Below are 22500 nucleotides of genomic sequence, written 5' to 3' on the forward strand. Positions count from 1 at the left end.
TTTTTTTTTCCTTTCAATCTGCTACACATTTTCCCACTTTAGTGCTTTATTTCCTCATATTTCCCTTGTTCATTACCGCAGTTTTTTTTTTTTTTTTCCAAGTTAAAGCATGCTATTTTCTTTCCTCACTTTCCTTTAAGCATGATGTCATTCTCCGAGTAACTTCAGGCACCTACTAAAATTAGATTACATTCTCTTCCTGATGTCACTTGTTCACTACGGCTTATGTCTTTCAATGTTTTCTTTTTTTCACTTCTTTCTGTTATTTTCTGGCTTTTTTTTCTTTTTTGTGTGGTGGTATGACTGTCAATGTGTGTGTGTGTGTGTGTGTGTGTGTGTGTGTGTGTGTGTGTGTGTGTGTGTGTGTGTGTGTGTGTGCGTGTGTGTGTGTGTGTGTGTGTGTGTCTGTGTGTGTGTCAGCATGTATATACATTTACTTGTCTATACGATTGAAGCTTTTTTTTTTTCATTCTTTTTTTACTTTAAACTTTCTTTTTCATTCTCTCCGATTTTATGTTTGTGTTCTCTCTCTCTCTCTCTCTCTCTCTCTCTCTCTCTCTCTCTCTCTCTCTCTCTCTCTCTCTCTCTCTCTCTCTCTCTCCAATACATTCTTACTTTTAAAACTCTTCGTCAGCCTTCGGGAATCCTAAAACTGCAACAAACTGCCAGCAACACACTCAGTCCCTGTGCTTCCCTGAGCAGTAAAGGGCGGACGTTGTCATCTCCCGGCGTTACTCCTTCGAGACGCACAGTACAATATGTAAGTTCGTGTAGCGTCTTCATATTGACCGAAGAGATGAAGAATGTATGTCAGTACGTATATCAGTATATCTTTGACCTTCTGTCTGTCTTGTGTGGGTGGGTGCGTGATTGGATGGGAGTCTCTGTCCCCAGCTTATGTGCAATTTTGTGTATTGTAATGTATCTGTTTGTCTGTCCGTTTGTCTATTATTTCACACACAAACACACACACACACACACACACACACACACACACACACACACACACACACACACACACACTATCTCAACATTTGCTTTTTCCAAATGTCGCAAGAAAGAAAAAAGAAAGAGGAAGAATATTTTGCACGATATATATGCATGTGTATTGTGTTGCAAGACATCCAATCTCTCTCTCTCTCTCTCTCTCTCTCTCTCTCTCTCTCTCTCTCTCTCTCTCTCTCTCTCTCTCTCTCTCTCTCTCTCTCTCTCCATGGTTTCAACACAATTCCAGTGATCCACACAACAATATAAAAAATTTATAATATGCATTTTTAATTTCTAGTAAGGTAATCCATAGAGTAGCAGGAGAATTGTGTGTATTTTTGGCGACAGGAAAGTGTGTGTGTGTGTGTGTGTGTGTGTGTGTGTGTGTGTGTGTGTGTGTGTGTGTGTGTGTGTGTGTGTGTGTGTGTGTGTGTGTGTGTGTGTGTGTGTGTGGGCGCCTCTGTCTGTAACTTGATTCACAGGAGGAATCTTTTTTTTTTATGTGTCTTTTTTTGTTTTATAATATTTTGCTTTCCTTTGTTTCTCTAGGTTTATATGTAAAATCTCTCTTTTTTATCCACTGCTCGTGTGTAAGTTACCAAACATGAACATACAAATATTTTCGTTATGCGAAATTCAGTCTGTCTGCCGCAAAGTTTCTGATATTTGTCTATTTGTAATGATTCTATATATGAATGTTTGTTTACTATTTCATTTGGCATATGCACCCATCAGTCAGTGTGTCTCTGTGTCTTTGTCTGTCCTGCTTTCTGAATGTCTGATGTGCTGGCTGACTCTCTAATGTCATTTCCTTCTAACATAGTACATACCTTTATTTATCTTAGTTTGTTTACCATGATTTACAGTTGCATTTCTATATGTTCTGTCCATCAATATACAGCTAATTTCTCTCTTTATCTGATTCATCGCTTACACTTCCACTTTCTTCTTATTTGTTTATGTATATTGCTCTTCAACCATCCTGTGTTTCTTCACTTACCTACCCATTCGTCGATGTTTTATCTGTATATCTCTCCCTATCTAATACTTCCACCTTCTTATCAATCAACGGGAATTTATCAACATATTTTCCCACCTACGTACTATTATCAATGTCTATCTGTCTGTCTGTCTATTTATCTAATCTATTTTCTACTTACTGAACTGTCTATCTTCCCATCTATATATATTTATATCTACTTATATACCTATTCATTTATTCATGTATCTATCAATCTATCTATCCATCCATCTGTCCATCTATATATCAATCTATTTATCAGCCAGTCGATCTATTTAACCATTTACCCATCCAGCCATCTATCTGTAAATCTACCTGTTCAACCAGATACCTATTCATTAATCAATTCGTCAGACCAATAACACATTTCTCTATCTGCGCCTGAACATACTCACCGACCCATCTCCCCGCTCACCGCCACTGTACCGAGATAATGCACCCTCAATACACTCCTATACTCGGCGGCGGCTAGGCAACGCTATTTCGACATGTTCCACTAAGCATCCCTGCTTATAAGGGGAGACAAGGCCCTGCTAATGCTACGGGACTGGAGGAGGAGGGGGAGGAAGAGGAGGGGCGTCTGTTGCAAGCATTATGTCGGCGAAAGGAAGGATGGAACGTAAGGGAGAGAGAATGAAGGATGGTGGAGCAAGGGAAGAGAAGAGAGGAATTCTTGAAAATGGGAGAAGTTGAGAGTGAAGTGTGGTGGTAGTGGTGGTAGTAGTAGTAGTAGTAGTAGTAGTAGTAGTAGTAGTAGTAGTAGTAGTAGTAGTAGTAGTAGTAGTAGTAGTAGTGGTGGTGGTTGTGGTGGTATAGTTCGTAATTTTTCTGTTCCTCCTTCTTGTAGATTTTTTTCACTCTAGTAAAAATTGTATTTTTTTTTTTTTTTTGTCTTTTGCACAAAATAGAAAAAAAATCAACATTTCCGAAAAGACGGTATTCAAAAGGAAGTAAGCTTCTTCACTTGTCTTATTCATTATGACGTAACATTCTGAGGTAATTTGTGCGTCCAAAGGCACAGACAAAGGGGTGTTTAAAGTGGATGTTTTTACTAATGCTGTTATTACCCTCCTCCTCCTCCTCCTCCTCCTCCTTTTTTTGCATAGGAATAATAATAGAATCTCACTTCATTCTTTCCAATCAAAACGCAGCCAGTTTTTCCCACACAGCACGATGGTTTACCCACGCCAGCACAAGCACGAGGGCGTGTCGGTTTGGCAGTCATACACTGCTCTAGCTTACTTTACTAAAGGGTAGTTAATCTAAATTAATTCCAAAGCGATATGTAAAGACCTGAGGGAGTGTTTGTTTTGGTTATCCTATGTAATCACATGTTGTAATCCTCATTTTCTTCGTCCGCATTCTCCTGTTATTGATCAACTTTGTGATTTTAAGTACTAGAGGTCAAAGTTGCAGGCGATAACCTGTGAATCCAGCCCTAAAGGGAAGGTACACAAACACAGTGACCGAAGCTGTGGCCTGATTGACTGCCGCCTCCCTGGAAAGCGCAACGCAAGGATTCTGCACCACCCCTCAACAACCAAACTGTGCCTTCACCTGCGCTACGCACACACCACATCACACAACTATCATGCAGTTACACTCTCCCTCACAAACAAAAGTAGACAGATCACAACTCTTTCCCTCACTATTCTCTCAAGTTCTATGTGGTTTTTCTATACCACGTGGTATCAATTCCTGTATCTTGTCAGCTTCTGCTGGAGAGATTGGTGGGGAGGAACCTTCTGTACTATCCTGTATCTCCCAATAATAGTTAATGTAGAATAATTATCCAAACAGCCTCGTCAGTAACTCAAGGTTTGGTCTTCCGTTGCATTCCTTTGTATTCCTTTGTGTTCTTCCTCCTCCTCCTCCTCCTCCTCCTCCTCCTCCTCCTCCTCCTCCTCCTTCTCCTCCTCCTCCTCCTCCTCCTGCCTGCTGCTGGATGTGATGGCTCATGAATAACATGTGAATATGTTCTTAAACCACTCGGTGAAATCATAATTCGAGCTGAGAGAGAGAGAGAGAGAGAGAGAGAGAGAGAGAGAGAGAGAGAGAGAGAGAGAGAGAGAGAGAGAGAGAGAGAGAGAGAGAGAGAGAGAGAGAGAGAGAGAGAGAGAGAGAGAGAGAGAGAGAGAGAGAGAGAGAGAGAGAGAGAGAGAGATTCAAGGCAAAAAGTAAATTCTTTCATACAAATGCACCACATTAAGCGCCTCCAGCGTAAGACTGTATAATTATCAGGCAGGAAGCGCGGCAGTAAACACGTCAAGTCTATGGAGAAGGCAGGGCGTGTTTCACTTGCTGGTCTTGCCTCTCACTTTTTTAATATACGTTTTCTTTTTTTGCTTTTCTTTTTTTTCCTTGCATGGATTGACAAGGTGTGGAATAATAGTAAGAAAATACAAATTATACAAAAACTGAATTGGTGTCACTCCAGATAATAATCCTGCTCTTTACTACAACAACAACGACAACAATAACAAAAACAACAACAACAACAACAACAACAACTACTACTACTACTACTACTACTACTACTAGTAGTAGTATAGTAGTAGTAGTAGTAGTAGTAGTAGTAGTAGTAGTAGTAGTAATAGTAGTAGTAGTAGTAGTAGTACTACTACTACTATTAATACAAGTAGTAGTAGTAGTAGTAGTAGTAGTAGTAGTAATAGTAGTAGTAGTAGTAGTAGTAGTAGTAGTAGTAGTAGTAGTAGTAGTAGTAGTAGTAGTAGTAGTAGTAGTAGTAGTAGTACTACTACTACTACTACTACTACTACTACTACTACTACTACTACTACTACTACTACTACTACTGTTATTAACATTCACCTATTAAGACTCAGGAAAGATTTGTCTTTCTCCAACCCTCTGTGCTTCTTAAAAACATGGAGCTGCATTTGGAAATAAAAATTCAAATAGCTGAACACAAAAATCATTTAGATGCAAAAGATATTGGACGGTTCAACTTGAGTAAACTGGAGTAAACAATGCAATACATGTTTAATTTAGAGTCAGTATAAAATGGTATTCTTACATTTCCATATAGCCATTATTTATACTCACGCTCTCATATCTTCTTGGCGAATGGCAAACAGAGGAAGAAAAAAAATCTTTTCAGTTGCCGCTTCCATACATACAGACAAAAAAAAAAAAAAAGATAAAAAATTAAAAGTCAATAAAAAAACTAAATATGTTTCTGGAAGTGCCTCAATACTCTTAAAACAACTAGTCACAGGAAGGGGAAAAAACAGAAACAGGCAGAGAATTCCAGAGTTTACCAATGAAAGGGATGAAAGAATGAAAATATTGCTTGACTCCTGGACTATTGAAAGGGAACTTAAAGACTTCTATCACGTCCCCTCTTAACCTACGTCTCTCTAAAGAATGTAAATTTAATGACTTCAATCTCGCCTCGTAAGGAATACTCCTCATCCCCTGTATCCTTTCTGTCATTCTCCTCTGTACTGATTCTAATACACCTATATCTTTCCTGTAATGTGGAGACCAGAATTGCACAACGTAGTCTAGATGAGGTCTGACCAGCGCCAAGAATATCATTAATATTACTTCCGGCCTTCTACTTTTAACACTCCTAAAAATTAATCCTAGTACCCTATTTATCCTGTTTCTAGCCTCTATGCATTGTTTTCCTAGACGGAGTTCACAGCTAACTATAACTCCTAAATCTTTCTCGTACCCTGTAACTACCAGAGATTGTTCGTTTAATGTGTACCTACTGTGTGGGTTTCCTCTACCTACGCTAAGTACTTTACATTTATTGATATTAAATTGCATTTGCCATATGTCCGTCCATTCATTCATCCTAAATCTGCCTGCAAGGCGAAGGCACCCGTTTCTGATCTAATTAATCTATCTTTGTGTCATCTGCAAATTTACTAACATCACTACTAATTCCACTAACCAAGGCATTGATATATATTAGAAATAACAATGTCCCTAATACTGATCCCTATGGCACCCCACTGATTATATGATATCACTCGGATTTCGAGCCGTTTATTACAATTCTTTCTCGCCTGTCGCTAAGCCATGACCCTATCCAGCCTAACACCTTCCCATCTATCCCGTGTGCCCTAACCTTTCTCAGGAGCCTTTCATGGGGTACCTTGTCAAATGCTTTACTAAAGTCCAGATACAAGATATCATAACTATCACCATTATCTACTGCCTCGTACACTTTACTGTAAAAACTTAACAAGTTTGTCATGCAAGACTTCCCCTTCGTGAAGCCATGCTGTGATTAATTTATCAAGTTATGTTTGTCTAAATGTTCCCTAATGTTCCTCGCTCTTATTAACTCTAATATTTTACCTATAACTGAATTTAAGCTGACAGATCTATAGTTAGACGCTAAAGTTTTATCTCCTTTCTTAAAGATGGGTACTACATTAGCCTGCTTCCACATTACTGGTACCTCACCTGACTCAAGTGATTTCCTAAAGACAGAGACTAACAGCTCACTAATAACCTCTTTGCATTCCTTAAGTACTCTGAGATATATTTCATCGGGTCCTGGTGTCTTGAACTTTTTTTAGCCTATCTATCTCCTGTTCCACTATCTCTCTACTTATGGAAATATCTGTCAGCTTCTCATTCTCATCTGCTCTAAACATCTGTTCACTATCTGGCATATCCTGCATGTTTTCCTGGGTGAAGACAGATGAAAAATACTCATTCAGAATTTTACTAATCTCCTTCCCAGAACTAACCAGCTCCCCATCTGCTGCCTTTAATGGACCTATAGTATCCTTATTCTTCGTCCTCTATTCCTGATAAAATCCCTTGGGGTCCGTCTTCACATGGCTGGCTACACTTAATTCATAATTGCCCTTAGCTTTCCTCGTTAACTTCATGACTGTTCTAACTAATTCATTATATTGTGACCTTACAACTTCTTCAACTGCCCTTAATGTCCTATATATACTTCTCTTCCACCCTATATAATGTTTTAATCTAGCAGTCATCCATTTAGGATAATTTTTCTGTGATCTTATTGCCCTATACGGGATATATGCTAACTGACCTGTATGAACTTTATCTACGAAATATTTATACAATTCATCTACATTTACTTCACCTAATTCCCTCATCTCGGCCCCTACCATCCTCTCTACTCCCTCATCTACTCGCCTCGACCTCACCTCTCTCATTTCAGCATGACCTGACATTCCACCATACTCACACCCATATACCCCTCCCTCTCTCCTCCGCCCCTTCGGAACACATCTTACCTCCTATTGTCCTACACCCTCACACCTCACCTCACCTCTCACATCTTGCCTTATCTCTCTCAACTCCGTCCCGGACCTGACCTCACCCTGCATCCGTTGCCAGTCAACTCCTTGGAGGTACCTTTTTAATTCCTCAAATTCTGCTCTCCTAAAGTCAAGTATTTTACTAGTGTTTTTGCTTCTAAAAGTTTCTTCCCATTTTAAATTGTACCTAATTTCCCTATGGTCAATGTTACCTAGCTGTCCTTCAACCTCTACCTACGTGACTGCTTCCTCCCTGTTAGTAAGAATTAAATCTAGAATATTATTCCCCCTTGTGGGTTCTACGACTACCTGTTTTAAAAAATTATCCTGAATTACCTTATAAAATTCTGCTTCCTTCTTACCCACCATCAGACTCCAGTCGATATTCCTAAAATTAAAATCTCCTACCACACATACCTGACTGTACCTGCCTGCTCTATTTATTTCCTGCCACAGTGAGGTGTTAATTTCCTTTGTACTGGTCGGTGATCTGTACACTACTCCCACTACTGTACATTGCTGTACTACTACTGCTTTCCTATCTGTTTTAAATCTACTGTTAATACAACACTGTAATGTGTCCCTAACGTATAACGCGACGCCTCCTCCTCTCCTGTTTTCCCTATCTTTATAGAACAATGTATAACCATCTATCTTGACCTCTGGATTAAATACTTTTCCTCACATATCTAACCAAGTTTCAGTTAAAGCAATGATATCAAATTTCTCTACACACACTATTCTTCTAAGCAAGTCTATTTTATTCAAAATACTGCTACATTTTGTGTGGTAAATACTTAAGCTATTTCTCACCTTCCCTGAGCTAGCTACCTTTCTAGATTTAACTAATTTCTCCTATGTTTACTCCTCACAACACCTTCTTCACACAACCCTTTCCCGTATATGAAGTGAGTTATGGCAAATAATTGGCACATTTTGTGCGCTCGAGCTCGATCTGTAGTGATGAGGCGATAGTTGTGCGAGTTGCGAGGCAGAAACCTTCGCCCACATGCCGATAAATCGAAATATGCAAAATACAGGAAAAAAAGGTGAGTCTGACGAAGAAATTAAATAAAATAACAAAGATACGCCTTCAAAAGTTACCAAGAAGTGTTTCCGAAAATGAAATCGAAACTTTTATATACGATGGACATCAAAAGGTGCTCCTGGCCAAATCATCGTTGTGCCCTCCAGGGCCAGGCGGGAGCGATGGGGTGTACAGATGTGCGGTAACAAAAATAGAGCCCCCTCGCTCCGCTACGGGAATGATCCCTCCAAAGATATTAAATACGTTACTAAATGATTAAGAAAATCATAAATTATCTTTCATTCGCTGACAAGGAAAATAAAAACGTGAGGAAAACTAATATTTTCAGAAATCTACAACGACGAGCCTCTAAAAAAAGGGAGACAAATAGTGTGGGCCGGCTCTAGTCATCAAGGCCCACGTCACCTTGACTTTTCAAGGCGACAATCAACACACACAGAGACAAATAAGAACACTTCACAGAACTATACAAGCTTTCCTCTCTTTGATTTCACTTGAATAAAGCTGCAACAAAGGTTATGACGCTAAAAAGTTACCTTAGGTTAGGTCACAAATATCATGGTGGTAACGCTTCCCGGGAAATCAGAGTTAAAAATAATATCAATACCAATTGAACAAAGAAAATATAAATATCTTTTTTCCATAGAAGGAGAGTTTTTTTTTTTTTTTTTTTTTTTTTACGTGGAAACCAAATTCACACAAAATGAAATGTGTTACAGTAATAGTTTCCAAGGACACTTTATCATAACGTGCAAAATAGTATTAATCTACATAACGGTAAAACACACTAAAGGATAAATAGACATATAAACTAGAAGATCTGATATTTGTTTTTTTTTTTTTTTTTTATGTAGGAAGGATACTGGCCAAGGGCAACAAAAATCTAATAAAAAAAAAATTCCCACTGAAATGCCAGTCCCATAAAAGGGTCAAAGCAGTGGTCAAAAATTGGTGGATGAGTGTCTTGAAACCTCCCTCTTGAAGGAATTCAAGTCATAGGAAGGTGGAAATACAGAAGAAGGCAGGGAGTTCCAGAGTTTACCAGAGAAAGGGACGAATGATTGAGAATACTGGTTAACTCTTGCGTTAGAGAGGTGGACAGAATAGGGGTGAGAGAAAGAAGAAAGTCTTGTGCAGCGAGGCCGCGGAAGGAGGGGAGGCATGCAGTTAGGAAGATCAGAAGAGCAGTTGGCATGAAAATAGCGGTAGAAGACAGCTAGATATGCAACATTGCGGCGGTGAAAGAGGGGCTGAAGACAGTCAGTTAGAGGAGAGCAGTTGATGAGACGAAAAGCTTTTGATTCCACCCTGTCTAGAAGAGCAGTATGAGTGGAACCCCCCCAGACATGTGAAGCATACTCCATACATGGACGGATAAGGCCCTTGTACAGAGTTAGCAGCTGGGGGGGTGAGAAAAACTGGCGGAGACGTCTCAGAACACCTAACTTCATAGAAGCTGTTTTAGCTAGAGATGAGATGTGAAGTTTCCAGTTCAGATTATAAGTAAAGGACAGACCGAGGATGTTCAGTGTAGAAGAGGGGGACAGTTGAGTGTCATTGAAGAAGAGGGGATAGTTGTCTGGAAGATTGTGTCGAGTTGATAGATGGAGGAATTGAGTTTTTGAGGCATTGAACAATACCAAGTTTGCTCTGCCCCAATCAGAAATTTTAGAAAGATCAGAAGTCAGGCGTTCTGTGGCTTCCCTGCGTGATATGTTTACCTCCTGAAGGGTTGGACGTCTATGAAAAGACGTGGAAAAGTGCAGGGTGGTATCATCAGCATAGGAGTGGATAGGACAAGAAGTTTGGTTTAGAAGATCATTAATGAATAATAAGAAGAGAGTGGGTGACAGGACAGAACCCTGAGGAACACCACTGTTAATAGATTTAGGAGAAGAACAGTGACCGTCTACCACAGCAGCAATAGAACGGTCAGAAAGGAAACTTGAGATGAAGTTACAGAGAGAAGGATAGAAACCGTAGGAGGGTAGTTTGGAAATCAAAGCTTTGTGCCAGACTCTATCAAAGGCTTTTGATATGTCCAAGGCAACAGCAAAAGTTTCACCAAAGTCTCTAAAAGAGGATGACCAAGACTCAGTAAGGAAAGCCAGAAGATCACCAGTAGAGCGGCCTTGACGGAACCCATACTGGCGATCAGATAGAAGGTTGTGAAGTGATAGATGTTTAAGAATCTTCCTGTTGAGGATAGATTCAAAAACTTTAGATAAGCAGGAAATTAAAGCAATAGGACGGTAGTTTGAGGGATTAGAGCGGTCACCCTTTTAAGGAACAGGTTGAATGTAGGTAAACTTCCAGCAAGAAGGAAAGGTAGATGTTGACAGAAAGAGCTGAAAGAGTTTGACTAGGCAAGGTGCAAGCACGGAGGCACAGTTTCGGAGAACAATAGGAGGGACCCCATCAGGTCCATAAGCCTTCCGAGGGTTTAGAACAGCGAGGGCATGGAAAACATCATTACGAAGAATTTTAATACGTGGCATGAAGTAGTCAGAGGGTGGAGGAGAGGGAGGAACAAGCCCAGAATCGTCCAAGGTAGTGTTTTTAGCAAAGGTTTGAGCAAAGAGTTCAGCTTTAGAAATAGATGTGATAGCAGTGGTGCCATCTGGTTGAAGTAGAGGAGAGAAAGAAGAAGAAGCAAAGTTATTGGAGATATTTTTGGCTAGATGCCAGAAATCACGAGGGGAGTTAGATCTTGAAAGGTTTTGACATTTTCTGTTAATGAAGGAGTCTTTGGTTAGTTGGAGAACAGACTTGGCATGGTTCCGGGCAGAAATATAAAGTGCATGAGATTCTGGTGATGGAAGGCTTAAGTACCTTTTGTGGGCCACCTCTCTATCATGTATAGCACGAGAACAAGCTGTGTTAAACCAAGGTTTAGAAGGTTTAGGACGAGAAAAAGAGTGAGGAATGTATGCCTCCATGCCAGACACTATCACCTCTGTTATGAGCTCAGCACACAAAGACGGGTCTCTGACACGGAAGCAGTAGTCATTCCAAGGAAAATCAGCAAAATACCTCCTCAGGTCCCCCCAACTAGCAGAGGCAAAACGCCAGAGGCACCTTCGCTTAGGGGGATCCTGAGGAGGGATTGGAGTGATAGGACAAGATAAAGATATGAGATTGTGATCGGAGGAGCCCAACGGAGAAGAAAGGGTGACAGCATAAGCAGAAAGATTAGAGGTCAGGAAAAGGTCAAGAATGTTGGGCGTATCTCCAAGACAGTCAGGAATACGAGTAGGGTGTTGCACCAATTGCTCTAGGTCATGGAGGATAGCAAAGTTGTAGGCTAGTTCACCAGGATGGTCAGTGAAGGGAGAGGAAAGCCAAAGCTGGTGGTGAACACTGAAGTCTCCAAGAATGGAGATCTCTGCAAAAGGGAAGAGGGTCAGAATGTGCTCCACTTTGGAAGTTAAGTAGTCAAAGAATTTCTTATAGTCAGAGGAGTTAGGAGAGAGGTATACAGCACAGATAAATTTAGTATGAGAATGACTCTGTAGTCGTAGCCAGATGGTGGAAAACTCGGAAGATTCAAGAGCGTGGGCACGAGAGCAAGTTAAGTCATTGCGCACATAAACGCAGCATCCAGCTTTGGATCGAAAATGAGGATAGAGAAAGTAGGAGGGAACAGAAAAGGGGCTACTGTCAGTTGCCTCAGACACCTGAGTTTCAGTGAGGAAAAGAAGATGAGGTTTAGAAGAGGAGAGGTGGTGTTCTACAGATTGAAAATTAGATCTTAGACCGCGAATGTTGCAAAAGTTAATGAAGAAAAAGTTGAGGGGGGTGTCAAGACACTTAGGGTCGTCGACGGAAAGGCAGTCAGACCTGGGGACATTTATGGTCCCCTCCCCAGATGGGGACTCCGAGGCTGGTGTAAAAGTCGCCATGATTTTAAAATTTTTGAGTGAAGGGTGTGTGTGTTATTAGGTGCTTGTAGTTTTGTGTGGAGGAAGAGAGTTGTCTTTAGAGGGCAGGCTGTAACTACCCCCTTGTGTTGTGAGACACAAAGGGAAACGTTCAGTGAGGTCACAGCTGGGTTTAATGATAAGTTCACAGCACCCCCTGAACAGTGCTTTAGACCTCACTGGGAGTAATTATCGTTTCGCCAGGTGTCTACTGCCTCCTCCTGTTACCTAAAAAAGACCTTAAGTGAATATTCCCATTATTGTGGAAAGTTTTTTGTAATTGCATCTTTCTTTTCTTCACTCATATATACGTACATACAAAAAAAAAAAAAAAAAAAAAAAAAATATATATATATATATATATATATATATATATATATATATATATATATATATATATATATATATATAATATATATATATATATATATATATATAAATATATATATATATATATATATATATATATATATATATATATATATATATATATATATATATATATATATATATATATATATATATATATATATATATATATATATATATATATATATATATATATATATATATATATATATATATATATATATATATATATAATATATATATATATATATATATATATATATATATATATATATATATATATATATATATATATATATATATATATATATATATATATATATATATATATATATATATATATATATATATATATATATATATATATATATATATATATATATATATATATATATATATATATATATATATATATAATATATATAATATATATATATATATATATATATATATATATATATATATATATATATATATATATATATATATATATATATATATATATATATATAAAACGAACGCAAAAAATGACAGCTAATTGTTAGGTTTCAATTGAATCTCTAAGTAAATATTTATACCAAAAAGATGACACCATTATAGAAAACATATGATTTCGTATCCTTCTTTTCTCTATGCATAAATTAAAATAAGCACACGAAGACTGGAATACAAAAATTATAGTTTTGAAAAAACATTCTCGGTTAATCCTCAAAGGACTTTTTTCCTGTAAGATGTTGCAATGAACATTATAGACTAAATTTACATTCTGTCTTCTTTCATATATATACCCTAGGAAGGCAGAAACATGGGAGACAAAAACAACGCATTGGAAAAAGGTTTAAACTAATCCTTCAATGGATAACACTACTGACACGATACCATAAAAACACATCGTTTCTTTCCTTCACAGATTCGTGAGAAGCTGAAAGGAGAAAGGCAGGCAACAGTGACAGGTTTCCGTTGAAATGATAAAAAAAAAAATTCCAAAATAGAGGGCACATGATGTAATGAAGCAGGTACTCACTTTCCTCCTGCATGTGTTGGGAGTGTTCACCGCGGCACCACCTGCCATCCTTTCCTGAAAATATCAAAACATCCACATAAAAAAGTGATGCAGCTTCACTATTCTAAAAAGAGCTAAAAATGAAGCATCATAAACAGAACCACCAGAAATCATTTACTGCATGAGTTAACAACATACACATGAACAAAAGAGGAAAGAATAAATACTGAACAAAAACACGAAATGTCATAAATAAAACGTGTCAAATTCCTCCAAGCAAGAACACATGGATACATGGAAAACAACACTGAAAACAGAACACACTTCAAACGCTGAGAATGTTAAATATGCACAACAGCTGCAACAAAATAAAACGAACAAACACCATTACATATATAACAAGATCAAATAAGAAAATAAAAAGAAGAAAAAATAATAAATGTAAAGCTTGCCAACATTCAGCGTTGTCTAGAATATGAAGGTGGTAGTTAAGTGAGACTGAAGAGGAGGAGCACAAGTCATGCTGCGATTGATGCATGAAGGCAATCAAGGGAGAGGGTCGCACAGAGGAGGCGGGACGCAAGGCGCCTTCAGGCCAGTCACTGCTGGTGTCCCTCGCCTCCCCTTCCTGCCTCGCTGCGAGGTGAAGGGGCCACTACCACCGCTGCCTCAACACTTACACTACCTTTGCGTCTCAACACTGAAATGCTTCAATGAATGGGAATGAACGGGAAAGTAATGGTCACTTAGAATTGCTTATAACAAGTACATGTTACTAAGTGTTTGAAATCAATCTGTCTGTCTGCGTCTGTCTGTTTATCTCTGCCTCACATGTTCACTATAATGCTCTGTAAGAATGAGCATCCCAATCTCTGTTGCTTTGTTGCAGCGCATCTATTTGTATTAATGTTGTGTGTGTGTGTGTGTGTGTGTGTGTGTGTGTGTGTGTGTGTGTGTGTGTGTGTGTGTGTGTGTGTGTGTGTGTGTGTGTGTGTGTGTGTGTGTGTGGTGTAACATTACGAGTGGAACAATATTTACGAGTATGGGTCAGTAGGTCTGTCTTCTGGTATATTTAGTAGTTTTAGGAAATCAATGACAACTACGTATTGTGCACGAAAAATGGCATACCGTAAATACGAGGCCATGAGAGAAAAATATAGTTAGGTCACTATGTTTGCATTTTCTTCGCTTACAGTAATTGTTATCACGAAAGAATATACGAGTAACGGAAGAGGCATACGTTTATATTGTGCAAACATTATGCTGTATTAATATCCCACTGACTAATTCAGTTAGACTTTTGGTTAAGTACTCACTGCAGGGCACGATAAAACTATTTATTAAAGTATTTTTACCAAATAATTGTGAAAATATATTCATTGGAATGAAATATTCCAGTTTCTTGCCGCTACTTAAAACTACTTTGTCCATGTCTGTGCCTGCCCGCACATCCATCTGTCCCTCTGTCTATTTGTCTGTCTGTCTGTCTGCTTCCTTGCCTTCTATTTTTGCCTGCCTGCCTGTCTGCCTGCTTCTTTGCCTGCCTATCCTCTTCAAGTTAGCCTGACTATTTCCCTGTCACCCTGTCTGTCTGCCTGCTTTCTTTCTTTCTTTTTTGTATGTCCATCCACCTCTTTCCCCGCCCGTTAGTCTGTCTGCCTCCCTGCTTGCTTGCTTGCTTGCTTGCTTGCTTGCTTGCTTGCTTGCTTGCTTGCCTCCCTGCCTGTCTGTTTGACCGTCTGTCTTCCTGCCTACCTGCCCCCCCTCTCTCTCTCTCTCTCTCCTCTCTCTCTCTCTCTCTCTCTCTCTCCTCTCTCTCTCTCTCCTCTCTCTCTCTCTCTCTCTCTCTCTCTGATGATTATCTAAACAAGTCAAAACAGTTATTTAAACCACTACTACGAAATACCAAGGTACTTGAAGGCTTGTCTGTAAGTGGTATCAGTGTGAACAGGTTACATCACGCTCCTATACAATCATGATTTACGCAGCACACCCTCCATAGTAGGTTGGCAGGCACTTCCCACACGTTAAGGAGTCCTTCTTCATTTCGCTCTCTAATTTAAACTTCTTTATACAAATTAAATTAAACTTCGGGATTTTAAATGGTCACTTTCTTTCTTAGCGCATAAACATAAATGTGCTGGACAAATATAACGAAAATATTTATATTAAAAAAAAACAAATATAATATTTCGAGCCACACTCCACAGTAACGAAAGCTTTCATAGATATAGGGAAAATATTGCAAAGATCGCACTGAAATATTATTTATCGCCGTACAACTACCATACCTAATTCCCGGGAGCAGACTCATGCAGGATAGAAAAAGATGAAACACCAATAAATACTGGGTAGAGAGTCATGAGAACATGCCAAATTCATCAACGAACTCCCGAGAGAGAGAGAGAGAGAGAGAGAGAGAGAGAGAGAGAGAGAGAGGAGAGAGAGAGAGAGAGAGAGAGAGAGAGAGAGAGAGAGAGAGAATATATATATATATATATATATATATATATATATATATATATATATATATATATATATATATATATATATATATATATATATATATATATATATATATATATATATATATATATATATATATATATATATATATATATATATATATATATATATATATATATATATATATAGCAGAGAGAAGGAAGGATAAAATGAAAAACAGGAATATAAGGGTGACGGAAGGCAGGCAGGCAGGGCACTCAGGGAAGCAGGAAGGAAGGAAGGAAGGAAGGAAGGAAGGAAGGAAGGAAGGAAGGAAGGAAGGAAGGAAGGAAGGAAGGAAGGAGAAAAGACAAAAACAAGTATCAAATATAATAAACATAATAAATAATAATAAATAATAAACAAAAATAATGACAGGGAGATACATTACATTGCACGTGTATCTAAGAGTGAACATTACTCACGGCTCACCAGCACTCCCCGGCACACAGCTAATCCTGGCGCTAGTGAGGGTCTGAGGAGGAAAGACGCTTACTTTCCCTTGGCTTACAAACGAAAGCGATGCTCTACCGTACCTCACATCAGGAAGCCACGCTAATTGGGTATTAAAAGATGAAGTGTGCTTTTCAGTATTTCTATTTCAGAAACACCGTAACTAGAACAACTAATTGCTTACTGTCCAAGGGCAGGTACAGAGAGAGAGAGAGAGAGAGAGAGAGAGAGAGAGAGAGAGAGAGAGATAGAGAGAGAGAGAGAGAGAGAGAGAGAGAGAGAGAGAGAGAGAGAGAGAGAGAGAGAGAGAGAGAGAGAGAGAGAGAGAGAGAGAGAGAGAGATTTCCACGGCAAAGTAGAGATAACGAGGAGATAACGACTGCACTTTCTATAAATACCTAAACCTGCAATTCATTACGTGTATCAGAATGTCTTCTTGCAAAGGAAACTACTCCCAGCCTCCCACTCTCTCCTGTTCTGGCACCTGATCCCCGCTGACGCCAGGCATGTTGTGCGTTACCCAACTAATTATTAGCAGTGCTCTCTCTCTCTCTCTCTCTCTCTCTCTCTCTCTCTCTCTCTCTCTCTCTCTCTCTCTCTCTCTCTCTCTCTCTCTCTCTTATATATGATCTCCCATGAAGGCACTGAAAGCTCACACACTGCCCAAGTATCCATATCCACGTGTGATCGTGACATGTCAGTACTCGAGGTATTCACTAAATCTTGGGGAGTCTGAAAGTAGATGACACTGGAGCTCTGACCAGGAATCTTGGATATCGTCTTTGAGTGCGTGATGCAGCTGGCAACAGGATGATGAGATAAAATCATTATGTCTATAAACTATAGGCTTGAGCATTCTGCAATACCGTTGAATATATATATATATATATATATATATATATATATATATATATATATATATATATATATATATATATATATATATATATATATATATATATATATATATATATATATATATATATATATATATATATATATATATATATATATATAATTACCAGCAGTTTATTTATTTATCACATTACTATAAATGCGCTTGTAAATACAAAAAAAAAAAACATTTGCAATACCCAGAGTCGTGGGTGTTGTGCACGTTTTAATGTTTGTAATATGTAATATTTATATTACCAGAAAAATTTCCATTTCCTATGATAAAAAAAAAAAAATGCATGTACACAAAACTGTAACAGACAAAGAGTACGAAATGAGCTCTAAATTTCAAGAGTATTCTTGGATAACATTGTTTTGAAGTTATGTATTACTGTCATACACTATAAAGGAATTGAATATAAGTTGAAATAAAGTAAATGATCCTAATTATAATTGCAAACTCGTGAAACGCGTTGCTATACATTTATATATCACAAAGTTATCAACTACTAGTACTTATATATATATATATATATATATATATATATATATATATATATATATATATATATATATATATATATATATATATATATATATATATATATATATTCTTTTTACTCTGACAGGCGATGCTACTGTTACGACGACGACGATGAGAACGAGGACGACGACGATTAGAGGCACAGCACGAACGACGGCAAAAACAGCAGTGGTGACTTTTGTAAAGTTTAGCACCAGCAGCAGCAGCAGCAGCAGCAGCAGCAGCAGCAGCAGCAGCAGCAGCAGTAGTAGTAGTAGTAGTAGTAGTAGTAGTAGTAGTAGTAGTAGTAGTAGTAGTAGTAGTAGCAGCAGTAGCAGCAACAGTAGTAGTAGTAGTAGTAGCAGCAGCAGCAGCAGCAGCAGCAGCAGCAGCAGCAGCAGCAGCAGCAGCAGCAGCAGCAGCAGCAGCAGCAGCAAGCAGCAGCAGCAGCAGCAGAAGCAGTTGTTCTGGTTGTTATTGTTGAAGGAAGTAAAAGCAGCAATACCAACAAGAGCAGCAAGATCAGCGACGGCAACAGCAGCAGCAGCACCAGCTTCAGCAGCACCAGCAGCAGCAGCAGCAGCAACAGCAGCATATTAAGTGTAATAATCTCTAACAGATAAAACACGCGGTGAGAAGTAACACGAGGCATCCTGGACAAACACCTGTCCACCTCGGCCCTGCAGGAGCACCTCACCGGCCAGTGTTCTTTCAGTGTTAATTCACATCACAGTCCTTTATGTATTGTTGTGCCGGCGAGGCAAGACGCCTTGAGGAGCGCCACGCGCCAGACATTCCTTCCCGGGCTGGTTTTCAACCTACGTCTGTCTTCACTTGTTAAATATAAATGTGTAGCAAGAAAGACAATTACCGTCTTTCCTTCAGTATTTAAAACTATTAATGTCTTTATACATTTGGCATCCTTTAATCCATGCTTCCATTTTTGGCATTATTTTGGTTTCCTGCTGTAGTTTGTACGTTCATTATAAGAGTGAAATATACTCGCAAGTATGAAAAATTCCGATAAAACTAGCAAATAACAATTTTTCTTTACTTTTCATTGTTTTCTGGAAACAAAGGCAATTCCTGGAGTATGAGGAATCCCTGTTCTCTTTCTTCGTCCCGGTGGAGGAAACACAAAGACGCTCACTCTCATTCTAGATGTACACCTTCACCACCACCACCACCACCATAAATAAATAAAAAAAATACACATAAATCTCTTGAACACGTGATGCCAGACCTTTAGAAGATTATATATATTTCTGGATAGTTGGGATGAGTGGACACAGGTTTGCAAGTCTTATACAAGAACTGCCGCCTTTGGACGGAGTAATAAGACAGCATTCTGCAGAAGATAAAAAATAAGGAATAGGAGTAGGAACACAGCAACATTTTCGCATGCATAGTTGAAGTTGAAGTGTGGATGTCTGAAGCAGCAGCCTTGCCTGGCACTTTCACAGTCAGTCCCGTTAGCGTACTTTCCTTTCATAAACCCCTGGAACTTTTTTTCCCTCTAAACACAGCCCATCACAGGTCGAACTTAGCCTGGTGCCTTAGAAAGTTTGACCAGTCGTAGTTTACATTATATGTTTCTTCCTCTGATGGCGGTGACGCTGCTGTTTCTTCCTCCGATAACAGTGGTGGTAATTCTTTTTCTTTGCTTCTTTTTCTTGTTTTCTTCCTCTGATGGCGGTAATGCTGCTGCTGCTGCTTCTTCTTCCTCTGATGGCGTTGCTTCCTGTTCTTGTTCTTCTAAGACAGTTTGGTGGTCTGAATTGGTTGGTGATAGGGTATTCAGAATGGGGATAGTAGGAGTACTGCACACTCACCTCCCTTGCTCCCCAGTCAGGTTGGTGGAAGACTGGGAAGGGTAGGGAGGTGCTGCACACTCACTTCCCATGCTCCCCAGGTTACATTTGTAACATCAGTCAGGTTGGTTGTTTTTGGAGTTGCCGGGGTCAGTCAGTCAGGCCCCGTCAGTCAAGGGTAGTGCTACGCACTCACCTTGCCAAGATCAGAGGGGTGGTGGTGATGGTGGTGTGTACATTTGGAGTTGGTAGGATGAGTCACATTGGTGGTCAAAGTCAAACTGGGAGACTGGGAAGTGTAGGGAGGTGCTGCACACTCACCTCCCGTGCTTCCCAGGGGCGGTCAGGATGGTGGGTCTTTGGAGTTGCCAGGAGGAGTCACGGGAAGTGCTACGCACTCACCTTGCCAGGATCAGTTGCCAGGGTGGGGAGTACTGGTGGTGGTCGGTACAGTTAGAGTTGCTAGGATGAGTCAGATTGGGGATCAAAGTCAAACTAGAAGGCTGGGAAGGGTAGGGAGGTGCTGCACACTCACCTCCCGTGCTTCCCAGGTTACATTTGTAACATTTGTCAGATTGGTTGTTTTTGGAGTTGCCGGGGTCAGTCAGTCAGGCCCACTCAGTCAAGGGAAGTGCTACGCACTCACCTTGCCAAGATCAGAGAGGTGGTGGTGCTGGTCTGTACATTTGGAGTTGGTAGGATGAGTCACATTGGTGGTCAAAGCCAAACTGGGAGACTGGGAAGGGTAGGGAGGTGCTGCACACTCACCTCCCATGCTCCCCAGAGTCAGTCAGTTTGGTGGTCTGTTGCCAGATTACAGTAAGATTTGTAGGTCAGTCAGGTTGGTTGTTTTTATGGTTGCCAGGGTCAGTAAGGCAGGTGGTAGGGAAGTGCTACGCACTCACCTAGCCAGGACAGGGTAGGATGTAGGGATGTATGGATCAGGGTCAGAGTGGGACACAGAGCAGGAGGTACTGTTGGTCTGTACATTTGGAGTTGTTCTTTGAAGTTGCCAGGATGAGTCAGGTCAAACTGGGAGACTGGGAAGTGTAGGGAGGTGCTGCACACTCACCTCCCATGCTCCCCAGGGCCAGTCAGTTAGGTGATTACATATCTGTAAGTCAGTCAGGTTGGTTGTTTTTGGAGTTGCCAGGGTCAGTCAGTCAGGGTCAGTCCAGGGAAGTGCTACGCACTCACCTTGCCGAGATCAGAAGGGTGGTGGTGGTGGTGGTCTGTACAGTTGGAGTTGCTCTTTGGAGTTGGTAGGATGAGTCAGATTGGTGGTCAAAGTCAAACTGGGAGACTGGGAAGGGTAGGGAGGTGCTGCACACTCACCTCCCGTGCTTCCCAGGTGGGTGGTGGTCTTTGGGGTTGTCAGGGTCAGTCAGTTGGTATTGTTTTATTTTTATTATTTATTGTTGATTGCCAGACTCAGTCAGTTTTATTGAGGGGGGAGTAGGAGTTTTATTGTTTTTGTTTTATTTACTTATTTTTTTTTATTATTTTTATTATTTTTTATACCTATATATATCTTATTCTTTTTGGTCTGGCAGTCCGTAGACTTGGGGAGAGAAGGGAAGTGCTGTGCACTCACCTCCCTTGCTCTCCCGAGGTCCGAGGTGGTAAGGAGGTTTTTATTTATTTTTATTTATTTATTTATTTTTATTTATTTTTTCTTTTTTTTGCGTGGTAGGTTAGGAGACAAGGGAAGTGCTATGCACTCACCTTAATTCTTTACTTATTTATTTTTTTCTATCTTTTGCCTGGTAGGTTGGAAGAGAAGAGAAATGCTATGCACTCACCTTTATATTTTTATTTTTTTTCCTGTTAGGTGGAGAGAAGAGAAGTGCTATGCACTTACCTTTATTTTATATATATATATATATATATATATATATATATATATATATATATATATATATATATATATATATATATATATATATATATATATATATATATATACATTTTTTTTTTTTTTTTTTTTTTTTTTTTGCCTGGTAGTCCGTAGACTTGCCAGGGTTAGGTAGGGGAGAGAAGGGAAGCGCTGTGCACTCACCTCCCTTGCTCTCCCGGGGGCCGGTAAGGCGGTGCCTTCCTCCCCTGGGGAGGGGTAGGGAGGTGCTGCGCACTCACCTCCCCTCCTCCCCGTGGGCAGTTCCATCACACATGGTGATGGAGGGATGCTCTTTCAAGGTTTTTGTGAGTTCCGAGAGGGGGGTTCGAACCTACGCGCCCCTCACTTCCCTCACGCCAAACTCAAAGTGCATCACTCTACCCACTGGGCCACGAGGGCCCTTTTTCTTTTTTTTAAAGTTGGTCTATTTCCCCATCTTCCCCATCTTTTTTGTAAACTTGCTCTATTTAACCACCTTATGTTCACGCCAGTACGTATTAAAGAATTATGATGTGAATTATTTTCATAACGTTATTTATTTATTGTATTTTGTATGGGATATGACCGCTGGCATCCCACACACACTGGGTTCCCAAGACTGTCACTACGCCATGAAACCCCAACGGTAAACAAGATATATTTGAACACATCATTTCCCTTCCTGTGTTCATGCAGCACCAAAAGTTCAATAAGAAAAACTGCTGCTCATTCTAATGTGAACGTTCATCCCACAGTGATAATTAGATAACTGTTGACTTGTGGGAGTATGTCGTGGAGTACAAATAGCAGT

General features: G+C 39.6%; 1 protein-coding gene across 10 annotated transcripts in view; it reads right to left on the minus strand.

Moving 5' to 3' along the window:
• Positions 1–22500, minus strand: part of LOC135116394 (uncharacterized) — a 243875-nt gene that overhangs the window by 138204 nt on the left and 83171 nt on the right. For all 10 annotated transcript variants that reach the window (XR_010276288.1, XR_010276287.1, XR_010276290.1 and 7 more), the window contains one exon: positions 13649–13702. Coding sequence is in view for 5 of the 10 variants with exons in the window: in XM_064033828.1 (XP_063889898.1) it covers positions 13649–13702 (54 nt within the window). In the remaining 5 variants the exon portion in view is untranslated. The remainder of the gene's footprint in view (positions 1–13648; positions 13703–22500) is intronic.

Source organism: Scylla paramamosain, chromosome 31, assembly GCF_035594125.1.
Source record: "Scylla paramamosain isolate STU-SP2022 chromosome 31, ASM3559412v1, whole genome shotgun sequence".
In the NCBI taxonomy this organism is placed as follows: domain Eukaryota; kingdom Metazoa; phylum Arthropoda; class Malacostraca; order Decapoda; family Portunidae; genus Scylla; species Scylla paramamosain.